Genomic DNA, 20,134 nt, shown 5'->3' with positions numbered 1-20,134 from the left:
AATAGTTGGGGCCCAAGGACCGAACCCTGTGGCACCCCACTAGTTACAGCTTGCCATCCAGAAAAAGACCCATTTATCCTGACTCTCTGCTTTCTGTTGGTTAGCCAATCCTCTATCCAAGCTAATATATTACCCTTAACTTCGTGTGATCTTATCTTGTGTATTAATCTTTTGTGCGGCACCTTATCAAAGGCCTTACAGCCAGCTTTAATGTTATAAAGATATAAAGTTATAAAGTTCATAAAGGTAACATTAAAGCCGGCTGTAAGGAGGAAGTCATCATTTGGGAATTAGAAAAGGGTAGGAAGCCTGAGTGTTTCACCTGTTATAGTTAACTTTTACATATAACATAAAATAAGGTCACATGTCTTGATATTTGGAAGAGTGACAGGCATTTTAGTCAGCTTTGAACAAGTAAATTGTATGTTTTAAAATGTTCGGTTTGGTCTTACTTTAATCAATTTAAATCACAAACTGAATCTTTGAAAATCCCATCTGCCTGCTAAATTAGTTGAGCTCATTCCTTTGTAAAATTTTTATCCTTGAGATGTGGCATCAATGCGAAATGTGCACTTATTGCCTGTCCCTGGTTGCTTAAAGAAAGTAGTGGTAGTCTTCTTGAACTGCAACAGTAGCTTCTTTATGTCCATTTCCACAACACTATCTGTCTTCACCTTGCCTCAGCTCATCTGCTCTAAAATTCTCATCCACACCTTAGTCGTCTGCAGACTTGACAATTCCAATGCTCTCCTGGCTGGCCTCTCACCTTCCAACCCCCATAAACCCTTTCTTCTAAAACGCTGCTGCCTGTATCTTAGTCCCATTCACTAACTTGGAGTGGACCCCTCTCTGGCAATGCCTCAATTTCATAGTTATCATCCTTTCTTTCATATCCTTCCACAGCCTCATCCCTCCCTACCTCTGTAACCTCCTACATCGCCAGACAAGTTTTGGTCATCTGTTCTAACATCTCCTTATGTGGCTCAATGTCAAATCTTGTTTGATAATGATTCTGTGAAGCACCTTGGGATATTATATAAACATGAGTTGTTGCTGTTGCTGATACATCTGAGTGGTTTAATTATGCCACCGATCATGGAACCATATGAATCATAGAGAAGTTGGAACACAGAAGGAGGTAAAGCAGTCCATCAGGTCCATACCTGCTATCTACAAAAGAAACTCAGGCCACTCCCCCACTGTTGCCCTGTAGCCTTGCATTTTTTTTTTCTCTTCAGATAATTATCCAATTCCCTTTTGAAAGTCATGACTGAATCTGTCTCCACCACTAGGTCTGGCACTGCATTTGAGATCCTAATCACTCGCTGTGTTAAAAGGCTTTTCCTCTGTCACCCTTGGCTCTTTTGTTATTCACCTTAAATCAGTCCTGAGGGGGGCAGTTATAAGTCAACCACTTTGGTAAGGGACTGGAGTTACCAGGTAAGGGTGATAGGTTTCTTTCCCTAAGGATCATTAGTGAACCATTTGTGTTTATAATACAACCTGACAGCTTCATAGAAAAACATAGAAAAATTTACAGCACAAAGGGAGGCTATGTGGCCATCATGTCCATGTCATCATTTTTACTAACTTTAAACAAAAATTCAGATTTTTACAACTTAATTCAAATTTGTGTGATGTTATTTGACTCTCCAGTTTATTTGTTCAAGCCCCTGGAAAGTAATCCAGTAACATAACCATTGTAGTGTTCAGTTGTTCTGTATTTGATTATGTGGGTCTGTTTACTATGGATGCTCACTATGCTTGATTGGTTAAGCTTGGGTGTGGATTCAGAGAAAAGTAAATAAACTAGAGCAACAACCACTACACTACTATACTTTATCTCTGAATAACAGCTTCCAGTTTCAATTGCTAAGAAACTTTGCCAAAATCAGTTTTTATATAGCATGTACCAAGTGGCCAAAATATTTGCATTCAAAGTGTCTTAATACTGGAACTTATTGAAATAATGACACTACCTTTTTGGAAATGCCAGATATTTGTTTTGAGATATCGATTTGTATCTTTTATTAAACTGCCACAATAAGTCTGATTCTTCACTTGTGTAAAGAAATATCAGCTAATGTCTTCATTTCCACGCCTCTTGGCAGCTTGGCAACTCACTTCAAAGTTTCACAAAAAGTAACCTGAAATAACTTTTCAAATAGTCATCTAAAAAATAAAAGAAATGATCGAGAATGGAATCATTAGTAGGTTCTGGCTGACCTGATTAACTCATTAAACGAAAGTGAAGATTCCACTCTCCAATTTTCTATGACAAAAGTCTCTTCAATCAATAAAAGGGCAGCAGAATAACTAAAATATTTTCATTTTGTAGCATATTTTCCAAGAATATAAAATACTTATTTTAATGCAAGCTCTCTTAAATATTAATGCTAAAAACTCACGTGGCTTTTCACATCCGCCTGCTTGTATATTTTACATCGGTGTGCCTCAATGGTTTTAAAATTACTTATTTTTCCATAAGGCCAAATGGAACTTTAGAGGATATTTAGGGTTCAATTAAAATCATTTCCTAATGAAATGAAAGGAAAAGCAAACACTCAAAACTAGTCAAGTCATTTCCTCAAATGAAACACCGAAAGCTTTCAGTTGCAGAACATCTAAACAGCATCATGTACTATAAAACTTTACACTTGCAGGTGGCCCAGCAGATTAGGTGCTTCAGCACCTGACCTTTACCCAGGCACCTGCAGGTTGAAACCTTTGTTCCAAAAGGCTACTAGCCTAACTTCTGTAAAGGTGGAATGAGACAGCAGGAAGTAAAACTTTTCATATCTGTAACAGGAAATCTGACACAGTCTGACTCCAGTCATATCGTGCCTTCTGCTGGCAAATATTGGAGAATTGTGAACAAAAGTCATGGATCCATGGGTGAAACAGCCCTCCCAACTGGAACCAGTTGTGCAATGTTTACTGGTAGATGAATCTATGAAACGTAGAAGGAGTGAGAAACAGCACTCAGCATAATTAGTCAGGTAGTAAATTGATTATTTCCTCAGCAACAATATTTATGAATCAAGTTGAAGATCATCTTACCTTAAGTTCTCTGAAGAATATACAACTGCGTGCCCATTCAACTATGGAAAAGAGGGTTTGGTCAGCCATTTTGCACATAAGACCAAAGGTGCTAAGTTTTTCATGTTTTCCCCTATTGGCCTGTTCCTGTTGTAGATACGTCAAAATCTTAGTTTGGACTTGAAGTTCGTCAGGTTCACACCGTAAGAGCTCTAGAATCAGCTGTGGGACTGTAGGAGGAGAATTGGATTGATAGGTGTCTGGATAAGGGTAGCCAGCCAAAGATTCTGGTGAACTTGCGTAGTGGTCTGGGTACTCAGACTTGATTGTCCGGTTATGAAATGAGGTGTACTGATAGTTTGGCAGTGCTCCATGGTTTGGCACAGACATGCCGATTGATGGCGCTCCATATAGGTTTCTATCATAATCTGTAGCTGGTAAAGTGGCTGGGTTAGGTGCCATGCCTTTGGATACAGAATGTATATTATGGATGGCAGTTGAGAGTGAATAGTCAGTCTGCCCCGATGACACCATCTGAGGCACAGTCTCGAGCTTAAAGCCATTTGCTCGTATCAGGGCTTTCTTTTGCTGTTTTAAGGCTCGGTCACGCTTGTACATTGGCCCAAATTTGTTTCTTCCTCCTCTCATTCTGTCTGCACGGACAGCTAGTTAAGAAAGCAAAAAGAATACTCATCAACTCAACCTGGGCAGAAAGAGTTAAGATATCACACTATTTCAAACACATGATATTAGGAGTATACCGGGCATGAATCTTCAAAGATTCACAAGTTCATGGAGTCAACAAAACTTTATGAGGTTGTTTGACATGCAAATATTTATTACTAAATTCATCAAATAATCTCTGAATAGGGATGAAGGAAAATTAGCATCAAAAAGAGAAAAATATCACTGTTTTCCCCAAAAAGCTAAGATAAACTGATTTTTTCAACCTTTCAACTTTTTTGGCAAAGCTTCTAAACCTTCTTATTTTGGTTCTTTTTCTCTTTAGATTTTTTCATATGTAATTTGCAGCAAAATGCTGAGCTGGCAACTGCTTAGAGTTATATTGTTTGATATGCTTATGACCTGTCATAAAACAGCGATTGAATTGTGTGACCAGAGGTTATTTAATTGATAAGCAGTGTTAGTAATCTAATACAAGTAAATAGGAACCCCCAAAAAGACTTGGCAATAAATTACGCCTGGGTGTTACATAAAGATTGCAAATCACTAGATGTAGTAATGGCCTCCAGAATTTACTTGGTGTTGCATAGTATATTCAACAGAACATGACAAAGGCCCCAATTCATGTTACTACAGTCATGATTATTGAACCTAATGATTGCTAGAAATGTATTCTTTTATTTAATGTTCAACAATGGTGGGAGCTGAGGAGTAAGAAGCTTAGACATTAAATGAACATGAATTCATCAACAAAAGTGAATGAATCTTTCCTAATTGCATCATACAGAGGTCATCTAATAATACAATTTTGGATTTGAAAACTCTTTTCAACTTTCAATTACTTTCAATGACTTCTAATGAGTTACATAAATGTATACATATACGAATTTAAAAAATGTTAGAAGTATGGAACAATGCATAAGGAACAACATTATAAGGGTAATGCTAAATAAAATGATATGAACAAGCTGAGGATCTTTAAATTATGTCACTCTAAATGTAATAAAATGAGTTTTATATTGTGCATTCATGGTAGAAAGCAGATCATGTGACTGGCATAACATTCTGTAACTTCATTCTGATGCCTCTGACATCTGTTACTGCTATTTTGAAGGAATATTGCTTTGAAGTGGAAAAAGATCTGGGTCTTAATCTGAACCTGCACAGTCTACTCAACACCAATAAGGTTAACCAAGTACCATGCGTAGTGAGCCCTTGAGGTTTCAATCAACATTAATTATTCAACCAGATCTCCCAATGGTTTAGTGGGTAAAGATGACTTTCTGCCGTGGGACTGAGTCATCGAAGCCATTCCAAAGTTTGATCACCAGTTTGCTAATCCTAGCCAACAATGAAAGGTTGCCACAAGTGGCCCTTATGTACCCAAGCTCTGCAAGGCTGATGTTCCTGATGACTACCCAGGGACTACTGTTGGAAGGTGCTTAACTGTTAAGGTTGAGCAAAGACAAAGCTAATTATAATGCCTTCATAGGCAAATAGGCTGCTGACACTCACAACCTAGGCTGATCACTTGAACTAGACGCCAGAGAGCCATAACTTGGCCTGGTAGAACCTTGTGCAGATACTATGTGAGGCCACATTTGAAATACCATGTGCAGCTTTGGTCCTGTCCCCAAAGATTCCTGGAGTGACAATGCTACTGTTAATACAGGGATTGCACTTAATGGCACCTGTCAGAGCTTAGCCCGCTGGGGTTTACAGAATCAGTAAGAGTACACCTTATTAACATGGGTTAGGCAAGCACAAGATGACACTGCAGCCATATGTGAGAATATATATAATGCACACACACACACACACACATACATACATATATATATACAGGTCAAGTACCCTCTATCCAACACCCTTGGGGCCGATTGAATTTTGGATTTCAGATCATTTCAGCTTTTGGATACTGTATATGAACTTACATTAAAATAACCGAAGTTTAGGCTAGCTATAGTCTGAAGTAAATAAAATGGCTAAAAAGTAAGATGTATAATTGAATAATAAATGCAGAGTACCTGTTATAAGTTTCTTTTTAACATGTTCACCACAAAAATCGCAAGGTAAACAGTGCAGGCAAACAAGTAGACTTCTCGCTAAAGGTTGATGAGATTCAAAAAAAGTACAGTTTTTCGATGTGTTCAGTATTCAGATTTACACATAAAGGATACTTGACCTGTATATTTACATATACATTGTAAAGGTATATAAAATAATCTTACTCTGCAGGAAATTAAGACACATACTTATCCTCACAACAGTTTGCCTAAACAATTTTCATTATGCACATATTTAAACATTTAAATTAATATTCTGCGCAAAATAACTAAGATAAATCATGTTACTTAAACACTAATAATCACATATGAGGAAAACACCAACACTGAGTTTCCCTTCCAGATTTTCAGATTTGAGAGCACTATTGAATAATATTTCACTTGGTGTCACCTGGAGAAGAAAGGTCATGTCAGGGATGTGGAACTTTCTAGTTCCAACTAGAAAGGTGCTCAGATGCCTCAATATAGCTCTGAATGGCTGCAGTCCAGAGCTGCATGGAGAGGGGTTACTAGCTATGAAAATATGCTGTGAGTAGCTTGATGAGAGAGCACATCTGTTCTGTTATCCTTGCTCTGCCCACTATATCATACAAGTATGAAAGAACAAGTCAACACGTCTCTCATTTCAATAAAATCACACAATGGGATGAACATCATCCATGAACTGCTTCACTGGTACATAACATCCTCTACACGGCTTGTGGATATTTGGGGTTATGATCATAAGAAGGCTGGAATCTGCTGGCTGTGGTTAGAGTATTCCCTGTTTGTCAGCGGGGAACCTCCCAAAAATATGAAGTAACTCCAGGCAAAACTTATTTCGGACATTGTGACGTGTGAAAAGCCTTCCCTTCATTTAGAGAATGTGGACTCTCCTTTCTGGGAGATGCTTTCTTACAGCTGCAATACAATGATTGCACCTTATCAGAGGATTCAGAGATTCCACTGGAATCTTATCGGACCCTCTAAAATGTTAAGGACTATGGAACTAGAAAACAATGACACACCTGTGGAAGCAGTAAAAGGACCAGTGCACAAACTATTAGTTATATGATCACACGTGGTCTGGAAATGAAGACAAATAGCTGCAGATGCCATTTTGGAAAAAAAAAACGCTTTGCAGTATAGCTGTGGCTGCTGTATTGTTTATATGAATGTTGGACTTTTGAAGTAGTTTGGGCTTTCTGCAAATGTCATTTATGTACAGTCCTTTTTCATTTTGTTTTATGGTGCTGGTAGATTGCATGGAAGAGGAGACTAGAATATAAACTTACCAAACATCTGGAGCTATGGAACAAGCCTTTCAACACCAGGTGCAATTCTGAAGATTCTCAAAATCTATTGCTCTGACCTAATTGTACTTGTCTTCTAACAAATCTTGTTTAGATTATAGATTGTGAAACAAGTGATGTAGTTTGACAAAGCTTGGCGACCTCCTCTGTTGATAGTTGATGTAGCTGCTCCTGGGACAGGGCCTCTCATGTCTGACATTTGTTTAAAAAGAGCAAAGGGGGAAACATGGGGCAGGATTTTTGGGTTGGCACATGTGGACGCGATCAACCGGCCCGGGGAGCAGTCGGGGAACGGACTGCCGCCTGCAATCGGCCCTCGACTGCGATTTCACGATGGCCGGCCAATTAACAGCTAGCCAGCGTGAAGCGCGCACTGAAATGCTCAGGGCTGCCAGGGTGGGGGCCAGAGGAGGAGGGCGGGCACTGACATAAGTGCGGGCAAGTGCTGAATGAAAGCTCCCTGAAGGCAGAGAGTTGCCTCAGGGAGCTAAAGACTTCAAAACGACTAAATGAGGATTTTAAAATCCGGAAAAAATGTCCACGCGTCAGAATCAGTCACCTGAACATATACAGGATGAAAATTCTACCCATACATTTTTTTATTTAATAACGGAAACCTCATCCAGCCCTTGGCAGGTTCACCCGTCCGCCAACCGTGAGGTTGGATGGGTCACGAAAAATTGGGGTCAATTGGAACCTTAACAACTTTAATCGTCTTCTTAATTCTCGGCGGGTGGGCTTCCAACACTCCCACGCACCCGCCGGCTGAAATACCCCTAAGCGCGGGATAACGCCGGGATGCTCGCCCAGCATCATCACGCGTGATTTTGCGTCTGATTGGATTGGGCATGCGCCCGCACGCCAACCTAAAAATTCTGCCCCTGGTCACCATTATCTCCTAGACCCTACTTTGTGGCATTACTCACTGTCACATGGTGTCTCATTCATTTTCTAACATGTACTTGTGAAGTACTTCTTAGGAACAGTTATTTTAAGCAATAGCACCTCTGATTGGATGCAATTTAAGAATCCAGTTGTTGGAAATTGAATGATACCCTTCAGGATAACTATGAAAATATGATGCTGTCAAGACAGTTGTTTAATGGTCAAATCCCAGATTATTTACCCTATCTCCCTCCCTCCAAGCTGTTGTCTCATTAAAAGTGAATTGTGGAGGTTAGGCCCAGATTGGAGTAGCCAAGAAAAGGCTGCACTTGAGTGAAGTCATTTCTTTTCATCTCGGTCCGAAACAATTGGCTCCTTATCCTGGACTGTTCCCCCGTGATTTAGATTTCCATGACCAGAGGAAACCATCTCTCGGCAGTTCCCTATCAAACCCCTTCCAGAATATTGTGTGTTTCAACAAGCTCGTCTCTCATTCTTCTAAACTCCCGAGGGCCTCTCATCATAAGACAAGCCCTTAATCCCAGGGACCAATTCAGTGAAGCTTTGTTGTACTGCCTCCGATGCGATTATATCCTTCCTTAAATGAGCACACCCTAGGGTGGAATCGTCCCAGGTTCGGACTAAGTGCAGTAGCGGGCGAGAAAAAAGATGTTTTACCCACCAGCCACAATGGTGACTTCACACGCTGAATTGTCCCAATCCCGGGAAACACGCTGTTTTGATGGTGGGCAGGCTCTCATTTGCCCTCCATGCCAACACCTCACCACATCATTTATGCTGGGTGCCATATTTAAAGTGCAGCCGGAAGCTCACCCCTCAGTGCTTCCAGCCCAGGACTGCTGTACAGAAGACATGGCCCCAAAAGTCAAAAATACTGCTATCCCCAGGTTCAATGACATGTCCCTTGGGCGCTTTTTAGGTGTAGCGGAGTCCCGCTGTGATGTCCTCTACCCCTAGCTCTGGCCACAGGATGAGAAGCAACTCACCAATCCAGCTTGGGAGGCAGTGGCAGTGGTGGTCAGTGCCAACGCCCAGCAAAAGAGGACAGCCACCCAGCGTTGCAAGAGGATGAATGATCTCCTCCTTTCCACTAGGGTAATTCACTCTTCTCATCACTCTCAACACACACACTCACAAGCCCATCACACATCCACAGGGCCCTCACTCACAGCCAGTTGAAGGGACATCACCATACACTTTCTCGCACACACCTTCATTGTCCTCAACCCGTCCATGGGAGCACTTACCACCCACACATGCCAGGCTTACCATCTGGCCTGGCAAGCATCCTGCTTACACTCTCTCCATCTCTATTCATGCAGGACAAGCTAGCACACAACAAGAGGGAGAGGTCACAGGCTGGTGGGGGAATGCCTGAAATCAAGGTCCTCACAGACTTTAAAAATAGAGCCATCCAGCTGGCCAGTGATGACCAGGACCATTCCTGTGCTGACAGAGAGCTCGGTGCTGCTCTACCAAGTGAGGATCCAGCAGTGCAACATCCATCAGACAACCATTCTGTGAGTGATGTGTCCTGTTTCACAGGACATCTCTCATTGCTTTCACAGGCACATCTGCTAAAAAGCCATGAAGTCCATGACCCAGGGCCTTCAATCAAACCCCGAAGAAACCTCTGAAGAGGAATCTGAAGGCACCCTCCTTAATGTCCCAGTCAGAGTCCTCACCCACACCCTCCACCTGCGCGGAGACACACCTCGGTGGGGCCTAGCTTTAGAGTAGCCTCAGGATCACACTCTAGTGAGCGCATCACACAGTCTGATCCACAGCAGGCAGTGGCAGGGACTTCCCTCGGAGGATTGCTGGAGGCCAGAATTTTGCTGAATCCAAATCAGATGAAGAGCCTCTGGACTCGGTCATGTCACAGTTGCTGGAGCTGCAAAGGCAAACTCGGGAACATCAGGAATGAATGTCCGCTGCACTCCTCAGATTGCAAGGCACGATAGAGGAGTCCGTCCGCCTTCAGTCTGAGGTGATAGTGCTGGCATTCCAATGCACCTGAGGTCAACACCGGTAGGGTGGCAGCTGCCATGAAGACCTTGGTCCAGGACGTAACTCCTGAACTGTTGCGCAAGCTGAACTCCATCGCCAGCACCGTAGTTAGCCTCTAACTGTGTGTACATGAGAGGGGAGCAGGGCAGCTCGATCTCACTCCAGCTACCCCTTCTCCTCAAGGAGTCAGCCAGGGGCCCTTGGGCACCCATAGGTAGGAGAATCAGCAGGTGACTCCGGGAGTGTCTGGCCCATCTGAATCCCCTCTTCCTGTGACCCCAGCAACTTCACAGGTCGAGGAGGGCGCCACTGCTACACAGCAGGACCCCAAAAGCAGGCCGAGTCCCTCCAGGTCTCGGCCCTCCAGAGGATGCCCATCAAGGTCATCATAGACAGGGCACAGCAACCAGCAGACTGCCTCCACCTCTGCTGTGGATGTCGGGGGAGCACCAAGACTTAGTGGCAGGGTTAGGGAGGTTGAGAAGATATAGTTGTACACTTGGGCACAGGAGTTAATCACTTGTCTCCCTGCCTATGGCTCCTTGTTCTGATGAGAAATGTTTGTGTCGCTCAGATGTGAAACCTTTCTGCACAAGATAAAGGCAGGTGTCTCAGTCCAGGGCCTCTTCCCTGAGCTTTGTGCAGCCTTCAGACCAAAGTGATGGTCCGGCCTCACACTCCCCGGAGACATTACTGATGCCTGAACCTCGACAGTGCTGATCATTGCTGTCAGAATGTAGAGGGGAAGTGCCACAGAGTTCTCTCATTCTCTCTGTGTGCTCTCAGCGTCTTTAAGGTGGGGCTGACCCATATCTGTTCAGAATCTGTGTTCAGTGATGCTGTGCTCCTGAAGCGGTAAGGTGCTGAAGGTGGACAATGGAACAGATGCTTTTCAAGTTTCATGGCTGCATCTCTATGATATTATCCTGATCACACAGCACAAGCGAGCTAACCTTGGTGAGACAGGAGTCAGACATTCTCAGAGGTTATGTGAAAATCTATGGAGTGTCCTCACTGCTTGTCATCATCATCCTCCTACAATCAAACGATTATTAGGGCCTCCACTGCATCTCCATAATGGGAGCATTATCTAAGAGGGTATGTGTGCTGTCATCAGCCAGACTGGAGTCAAATGTTCATACTTGCAATGTGAGGATCTTGTGATGACTCCTCATGCATGTCTTCATCATCCTCCACAAATCTAGCACCTATGAAGGCCACCCAAGTATGCCTGCCTCATCTGGCCTGTGCGAGGACCTCATCTCCATCATCGTTGTCTTCGAGGACCTCCTCACCCTCATCCTCATTGAAGTCCTCCTCATCAGAGGAGACATCCAGCTCCTGCATCTCCTCCTCAGCCAGCTCCTCTCCCCATTATAGCGCCAGGTTTTAAAGGACACAGGAACAACAAGAATTCATGACATCCTCTGTGGACTATATTGCAGGGCTCCACCAGACCGGTCCAGGCACCGGAACCTCATTTTTAGCATCCCAATGGTTTGATCCACCAAGTTGATATTTGCAGCAGGAGCTTCGTTATACCTTCTCTCTGCTACAGTCAGAGGCCGCACAGATGACATGGAAGCTTCTGTGGACCAAGGAAGACATCAGGGATCTGTGACCGACTGAGAATGTAGGAGTCATGGACACGCCCTGAAACCCGTGCACAGACCTGCAGGATGTGTTTGTGCATATTCGCAGTTGTCATAGTTGACCGCTTGTAGTGATGGAGATCTGAGCACCGTGTGAGTGCAGTCGATTGCACCCTGCACCTGTGGGAAACCTGAGATCTGAGCAAATCCAATCACCCTTGAATCCTGACTCTCCTGGTCCCGGGCGAAATGCACAAAGTTGTGTGCCTTTGCGAAGCTGGTGTCCGTGACCTCATGGATGCATTTGTGGGCGGGGCTTGCAATATCCCACAGAGGTCACCTGTGGAGCCCCGAAAGGAGCCCCACTGGCATAAAAATTGTGTGCCATGGTCATTTTTACGGCCACTGGCAGTAGATGCCCTCCACATCCCTGTGGTGCAGTAGCTGGCAGATGTGACCAACCAGTTCCCTAGACACGTGCAGTCTTCAGCAACACTGGTCATCAGTCAGCTGCAGGAATGAAAGGCGGCATCTATAGACCCTGGGTCTAGCTAGGCACTGACCAGCGACGGCTCACTGTGGCTCTTCAGTGGTGTGTGCAGGAGCCCCAGCCACCCATTCTTCCTGAGGGTGCTGCATCTCCCTCTGCGCAGTCAGGTGACTCTGTCAACCTCTTCTCCATCATCTTTGCTCTCTGTACGTCACAAGACACACAGCTAGTTCACCAGGCTCCATGTTCCTGGTGTACTCCTCCTGCAGGATGAAAGAGAGACGTGTGGGTTAGCTTGGGTGTACTAAGGTTAAGTCTGAAGGCCCCTTACCACATCCCAGAGAATGCTGACCACCACTTGAATGGCTAGAGATTAGTGCGCTGCATGGCTGCCCGAAACCCCACCCACCTCCACCCCACTCACCTGGCCAATTGGTGGCAGCTTTGCCCCCTGGACTGCAGGCTGTGCTCTCAGCTCAGGCACAGGCATTCTCCTAACCTGCACTGCAAGGCTGCACTGTTAGCTTGAACCATGGGGAAGATGGGTCCAAACCTGAATGCTGACATTGCAAGGGGCTGTGAACACCTCCACCAGTGACTGCTCCATTGCCAGAGTTAGCGAGGAGATTGTACAATGTGCCCAATCGTCCAACTGTTCTGCAGTCCACTAAGACGCTCATTATTTCGCAATCTGTACCTGAGGGGTGAAAACCTCTGGAGCACTTGGTTGCACTTTAATGCCTCTGCATTGCTTGAGTGGGCAGATAAGCTAGAGACCTGGCTCCACGCATGTCAATGTGGCTGGGCCTGAACTGTCTCAGCTGTGGAGGAACAGTCATTTTATACAAAGTTTCCCTAAGGTGTGGCTACTTCCCTCCCCCCAACCCCTCATGTGCTTGTCCACGGCCTTCAACCACAGGGCAGCCCTTGGCCCCCCTCGGCAAGTCACCTCAACCGCAGGGCAGTGCTTGCCCCCCCCACCCCCCACCCCAAGTCTCCTCAACCCTGAAGTCCAACAGGCGACCCTCACGAGTGCTGCATAACATTACTGTGCACTCACGTCCGAGTTACCCTCAAAGTGCAGCCCGCTAAGCGCACGCCTTAAATATGCTGTTGTGGAACATGTCGGCACACATCCAGCAAGGGTGGCGGGGGAGGTGAGGCAGGGTTATGATTCCGGCGGGCCGATCTTACAATGGTATTAATGATATGCAGATGTATTACAATGAGGTTCCCGACATCCGATGGTGGGAAACACAGCCCACCATTGACAGGCTGAGCAGATGATCGCAAACTGGTTTCACTAGGTTGTGAGACAGATTTTTGGCCTTCTCACCATATTGTCCACTCACGCCACTGAACACGCCCAACGCCAGCAGGCACGGAAAATTCCACCCCAAGTCTCTCCAAGCATCAACGTTTATAGGTTTCACACCTTTTAAGAAATATTCTACTTTTCTATCCTTACAACCAAAGTGAATAACATCACAATTGCCCACATTATACTCCATCTGCCACTTGTTGCCCACTTGTTGTCTATATCTCTTTGCAGCCTCTTTGTTTCCTCCCCACAGCTTCCCTTTCCAACTAGCTGTGTATCATCAGCAAATGTAGATACATTACTCTCTGTCTCTTCATCTAAGTCATTAATATATATTGTAAATAGCTGAGGCCCCAGCACTGGTCCTTGTGGCATTCTATTAGTCAACGCCTGCCAACTTCAAAATACCTGACTTATGCTCACTCTTTGCCTCCTGTCCAGTAACCAATCCTCTATCCATGCTAATATTTTACCCCCAACTCCATTAGCTCTTGTCTTGCCTATTAACTTTTTGTGTGGCATTTTATCCTAAAAAGACGAGGGCAGTGGATTTCAAAATCCTGAAACTCCCTCCCACATGGACTGCAGCAGTTCAAGGTGGTGGTGCACAACCACCTTCTCAAGGACATTTAGGGATGGACAAGAAATGCTGGCCGAGCCAGTGATGCCCACATCCTATGAAAGAATAAAAAATTATTGAATGCCTTTTACAAATCCAGGTATACTACATCTACTGATTCTCCTTTATCTACTCTACTGGTTATATCCTCAAAAAAATTCTAATAAATATATCAAACAGGATTTCACTTTTGTAAAACCACGTTGACTTGTTCTAAACATACTATACATTTCTAGGATCAATGTTAAGACTTTGATTGTTGGGAAAATGCTGGAAACTATCATTAAAGACGTTAGGCTAACTGGCCTGTAGTTCCCTGTTCTCTTTCTTCCTCCTTTCTTGAGAAATGGTGTTACATTTGCCAACTTCCAATCTGATGGGAACATTCCCAAATCTGAGGAATTTTGGAAATTCATAGCTAGTACATCCACTATCACTGCAGCTATCTTTTCCTGAACCCTTGGGTGTAAGTCATCAGGTCCCAGGGATTTGCTGGATTTCAGTTCAAGTTTCTCCAATACTTTTTCTCTGCTGATATTAATTACCTTAATTTCCTCACTCTTTTTATTCATTAGTTTACGCTCTATTTCTGGTAATAAACTTGTGTCCTCTACTGTGAAGACAGGCACAAAATATTTGTTCAATGACTTGGCTATTTTTTCAGTTCTCATGATAATTTTTCCTGTCTCTGTTTCTAAGGGACCAACATTAACTACTATTCTTTCTTATAGACTTATAAACGCTCTTACGATATACTTATATTTGAAGTGCACATTTTGGAAGCTAATCTTATAAAGATTAGAATACAAACAAAATGAAAACTAAATGTTTGTTTAAAAGTTTTCCCCAGACTAAAATATGCTAATGTTTGGGAACAGACATCTAGAATAGCATTAGTCCAAAATTTCTTAAGATTATGGAGCCAAACATTGGTGCATTCCCGCTCAGACACATCAGGGATTTTGCAAGTCTTTGTAAGAGGCAGAGGGAGGCTCCGCCTGGCTAGTCGTAAAGGAGAAGGGATGACCAGCCATAGACTTCTAATGTCAGGAGTTCCTACATCCCTTGCTCTTGGATGCCTGTCATATCTTATCAGCAGCAAATATTTACCAGGGTCAGCAGGGAGCATCACAGGTGGGCTCATAATAAAATAATGTTAATATTTGAGGTCCAGAAATAAGACTAAAACTAATATTAAAATTACTGTTGGCCTAAACAACAGTCTGGGTTTATGTGTAATGTTATACATACGTGTACAGTGTAACAGAATTTGATCAGCTGTACAAAATGTTTATTATGGTACATTATGAGAGCACAGTGTGTAGCCTTTATACAATTCGTCAATGCTTTGCATGTTTAATCTAGGTAATTTATATATTCCATAGTTATACATAACTCATGTTTCACTAGTAAATCATAATGCATTATAAGTATAGTGTAATATAGTTTTAATTGCATGTATTGATAACTTAGCTTTTCATTTTACAATTGTTTTCCAACAGTAATACCACAATAATTTTGTGCCTTAAAAGCAGAGTCAGCCTCACAGTTTGGCCTCTAACTTTGCCAAAGCTCCTTTCATTTTTTAACTTAATGATAACGCTTAAGTCTGGTATGCATTATGCCAAAATTCAGGGGTATTTTTGATAATCTGGAGATTATTGCTAATTTGTTCAATTCGCTGTCCATCCACACAGTCTCACATTTTCCCTCATTGTAAAAAGGCAATTGTTACAATTATCCCCGAATTGCATGCAAACAATTAATGATACATTTTGAAGAGAAACTTCCTGGGAAGTACATAAGTAAATTAAACGTTAATCCCAACTCAGCCCAGTTGGACAACTTCAACCACGATGTACATTTCTAGCTCATATAAAATTTCCATTTTGCAACACAATATAAATACTAGAGCTTATCCCTGGATGCCTAAATTGAACATCTGCGACACGTTGCTCATCATTTTCCATTTACACTCTCTAGAAGGCCTGCTGGATCTGGTCAGAAGTTTCCATTCTAAATATTCTATTGCCAATAAGTCTCGCTAATAGCATTTACCAGTCCATTAACGTACGCACACACGAACAAATTCATTAGATCTCCAACTCAGTAAAATCGATGAATCCGTGGGAAACTCCAGCCTGGGACCGGTGAGCCTGGAGGATCCGGTGATCTTTATCTGAATATATTTATGCCCCATATCATTTCGGTTAATATGGGTGTGATCTAATCTCACTAGAGGCATTTAAGATTTAAAACAAAACACTTGTTTGTGTGAATGCGCCTTTCCATATGTGTCATTGAAAAAAAATAAATCTTCTATGAGCGCCGCTAGCAAGGCCCGATAACTGTCACCTTAACTTAAACCTGTTTTCAAATACGCATCCAAACAGGATTCATCGGTGGAAAATCTGGTCTCGTGCATTTCGGTATCTAAGCAAAAGCATTTCAAAGAGCATAAATAAATGCACACCTTACCTTCTAACCTCATCCCCACTGTCAAGCATTTCTGAAAACGGCAATATGGACATCTCTTCCTTTGGGTTTTATCTATTTTGCAATTCTGATTCTCAGTGCAAGTGTAGCGCTTGCTATTCTGAACAGTCCTCTTGAAAAATCCCTAAGGGAAGAAGTTTGAAAGTTATTTGACACACAGAAATGAATCCCGATAGAAGCCATGAAGCAAAACTGAACACAAATCGATCATCCCCATTTCAGGCAACTCCCCACAAAGAAATCCCCGCCAATAACAGTCCCTTTCGCACCTTTGTTTACCCTTTTATTAATTTATTGTTCTACTATTTATTGTATATTATTTTTAATGCTAACTTTATTAATAGGGTCCCCTCGTTACTCGAGCCGTTCGCTCGATGCTTTCGGTTCAGTTTAATTTTGATTCAGTCGTTTTGAAATGACGTTATAATTGAGTAAAGAGGTCTCAAACAGCCAAAAACCACGACGAAAAAAAAAATACCTTCCGAATTCGAATTTAAACTCACCTTGCAACTTTCACAGGTCAGCAGACCATAATGATAACCGGATACTTTATCTCCACAAACTGGACACAGTTCATCCAGGTCATCATCATAAGCGTAGTCCATCACCTTGAACTGACGGGCTGAACAGAGAAATAAAAATTAGGTCGGCAGTGAAATTTTTACTATAATTTTCACACACACAAGAGGTTCGAGCCGGGTGGTCCCCGAAGTTCAGAGGTAACTGGATATTAAGAAATGCCTTTCGCTTCTGACGTTCTCCGAAGACAGTAATTTATAGAAAGCACACAAATCACACATCAGTTTACCATGGAGACGATGACCAGCCCACAGACGTAACTGAGAAATGCTCCTATCGAAGCATCGATAACAAATGATTATTTGGGGGTTGTGTACATTTCCACTGGTGTATTTGCATCTCACATTTATAAAGCAATAACACAAAACCGAAATTCAAATATTTTAGTTATTAGCAAATAAGCACTCTTAATTTAATTTAAAAAAATTAAAAATCTGTGCGTTCCACAACATTGTTAGTAAAAGTGTCTTTAACATCAATAAATATTGTGATAAGAATCGCGCCCTCTTCCTTTCGTTTTCCACAAACTGGTACTGGATCGATGCCTCGATGGTGGCATTTAGATTCAATACGTTCTTAATGTGATACACATTAATTAATTCTGTAACCACTCAATAAAATCGTTAATAAAAACTGTTCTGTCCAGCAACGTTATCAACTGACAATAGTAGATGCCAAACCCTGTAAAATGTTGATCTTCTGCTTATCCTGGAGAGAAGGAGGAGAGAATGCACTGGATGAAGAGTGGCTCTCAAAGACTCGCACTAAAATACAGACTGGAATTCGATGATTAATCAGGTAGACAAACGCCAAGAAAGTCAAACTCACACGAAACAACCGGAAATTCAGAACGTAGAAAGCAACAAAGAGGGGTAAGAGCTCCTCCAAATTGTGTGTTTTTGTAAACTTAGAGTGGATTTTTTTCCCCTTACTAACTAAACACTTCTCTGGGGGTGGGGGTCGGGGGGGGGGGGGGGAGTTGAATTATATCCTCCCTCCAGTTATCAAGAAAACTAATCGTCCGTGTCAGGCAATATTCGGCTAATGAGCCGTGTTTCTCCTATAATTAATAATGGGCCGCGAGTCACGCAAGAAGCATTAAGCACGATATACCTATTCCATAATGAACCCCATTGAAAATGTATTTCTGAAAGTCTGTGTCAAATCTCAAATTATCGACTACAATTAGAGTCAGGTTTAAGCCTGGCCTAATACCACCTATTTAACGAATAACCAAAGTTCAGTGTTGGAATGGTATTCGTTTAACATTTACCCTTTAATGTTTGGCGGATCCCGAAAAAAAAGAATAGTACATCAATGCTAAATAAACCAGGTCGCTCCACTTACTAATACTACAGGTAAAATAAGATCGCGGAGATTCCATTACTTCAACCTCTGAACATGCTAAGAGTTGTAAAATCAATTCTCTTCCGAAATATTAATACATAATCATTTCACCACTGGCATGAAGGCAATGTTAAGTAAAGCGTCGAAGTTCAAGACAAACGTTAAGAACAAGTCTAGTTGTTAATTTGTGGTTTACTTGTGATATTAACTTCAATCAGTACGATCCACTGGAATCAACAATTTTTAAAACCAAAGGCGCTGTAACTGGACAATTTACCTACAATTTTGTTACAAGTGCCACTTTTCGTCGAATTAACTTATTCATCGATAGGCTTGGAAATAAAAAAAACTGAAACGGAACTTTATTTCGAATATACTATTGATTACAAATATACACATGAAAGTTGGAATAACTCAGCAAAAGGGCGGGAGCTCCCGACCCGCTATCGTTTTGGGCCTGAAAAGACAAGAGTAATTGGGATGCAGTGTAATTGGGATTGAGTTGTACGGCCCGTCATTCATAGGGGTTGGTGACTTGTGATTTTAACGCGAAACGGAGCGCCCGCGCAGTTTACTAATAAGAATTATTGTAGCATAGTAAGAAGGGAGATGGTTAGAGCGAAGCGAGACAGGCAACAGCGTCAATGGATCAGATCAGACAAAAAGTAAATTGAGACCAAAAAGCAGGTTATACCTCGAATTTATTGCAACAGATTAAAATACGAAGGTGGAAATGGATCACAAAACTAAAGCAATAAGTAGTCTTGACACTAAAGGGGAATGAGTTCCGTTGCACAGGCCGCTGAACAGAAACATTCCTCATTACCAGATCCATTCGCAAGTAAAATCATTTACGGGGGTAAATCAAAGTTTTGTGAAGACGGGGAGCTGGACAGATATTTGTTCCTATTTTAATCTGACGGCATTTCATTAATTCAAAATCCTTCTGTGCACTTTACAATTGCAGGGCACTTCTAGGCAGAAAGTTGGTAAATGCCGTGACTGAATCCCAAATTATTGAACGGACGTGTAAAATATATTTTTCGAAAAGAGCATTGTCAGAGTTTAATTCGTCAATGTCCTGCTAGCTCCGTGCGCGAAATCCTTCTGTCTCAAGCAATTAATTAGAAAAACAAAATATAGCTGATGCATTTTAATGGTAGCAGCTACAGACACCTGCCCTCTTAACACTTGGAACAGTTCAGAAATCCGCGCACAACACCCACACTCCCTGAAGTCAGCACCGGGCGTGTGCATTTGGCCGTGAATAAAGATCTGTCTGAATTCAAGAGCTCGTTTTATTAATACAAGATCAGCTACACAATCTGGAGGAAAATCCGTATAGAAAACTTCACTGACCATCTTACTGTGTGTGTGCGGTTTCTGTACTCATGTTAAACGGTCTAATGGCATCTCAGACCCAGAATCGCGTCGATTTACAACCTGTCAAAAAGTGTTCCGGGCATCAGGCAGCCACCACAGCGAGGCATCTGTGTAACCGCACTGACATCAGCTATGATTTAAATGATCAGATTTTAAACAATATCACTGTTCCCAGAGAATAAAATGTTGGAAGGAGTATCCATTCCAGAGGTAAGGAGCGCCCAGAATTCTCTGGGAACCTTATTTGGATTTTTTTTTACCAGGAAATAGGAAAACCTGACGGTTTAATTGTGGTCATTTTGCCTGGAGA

At 42.5% G+C, this 20,134-nt stretch overlaps 1 protein-coding gene across 1 annotated transcript in view; it reads right to left on the bottom strand.

The window, feature by feature from the left end:
* The window catches only part of LOC121281024 (nuclear receptor subfamily 5 group A member 2-like), a 108,221-nt gene that overhangs the window by 82,376 nt on the left and 5,711 nt on the right, over positions 1 to 20,134 (bottom strand). The window contains exons 2-4 of the mRNA XM_041193598.1: positions 17,019 to 17,137; positions 16,498 to 16,639; positions 3,061 to 3,704 (exon numbers count right to left, since the gene is read on the bottom strand). Of these exons, the coding sequence (XP_041049532.1) occupies positions 3,061 to 3,704; positions 16,498 to 16,639; positions 17,019 to 17,137 (905 nt within the window). The remainder of the gene's footprint in view (positions 1 to 3,060; positions 3,705 to 16,497; positions 16,640 to 17,018; positions 17,138 to 20,134) is intronic.

This window comes from Carcharodon carcharias, chromosome 8 (assembly GCF_017639515.1).
Source record: "Carcharodon carcharias isolate sCarCar2 chromosome 8, sCarCar2.pri, whole genome shotgun sequence".
NCBI lineage: Eukaryota > Metazoa > Chordata > Chondrichthyes > Lamniformes > Lamnidae > Carcharodon > Carcharodon carcharias.
Note: the sequence above shows the minus strand (reverse complement) of the source record. Positions and strands in the feature narration are given on the sequence as shown.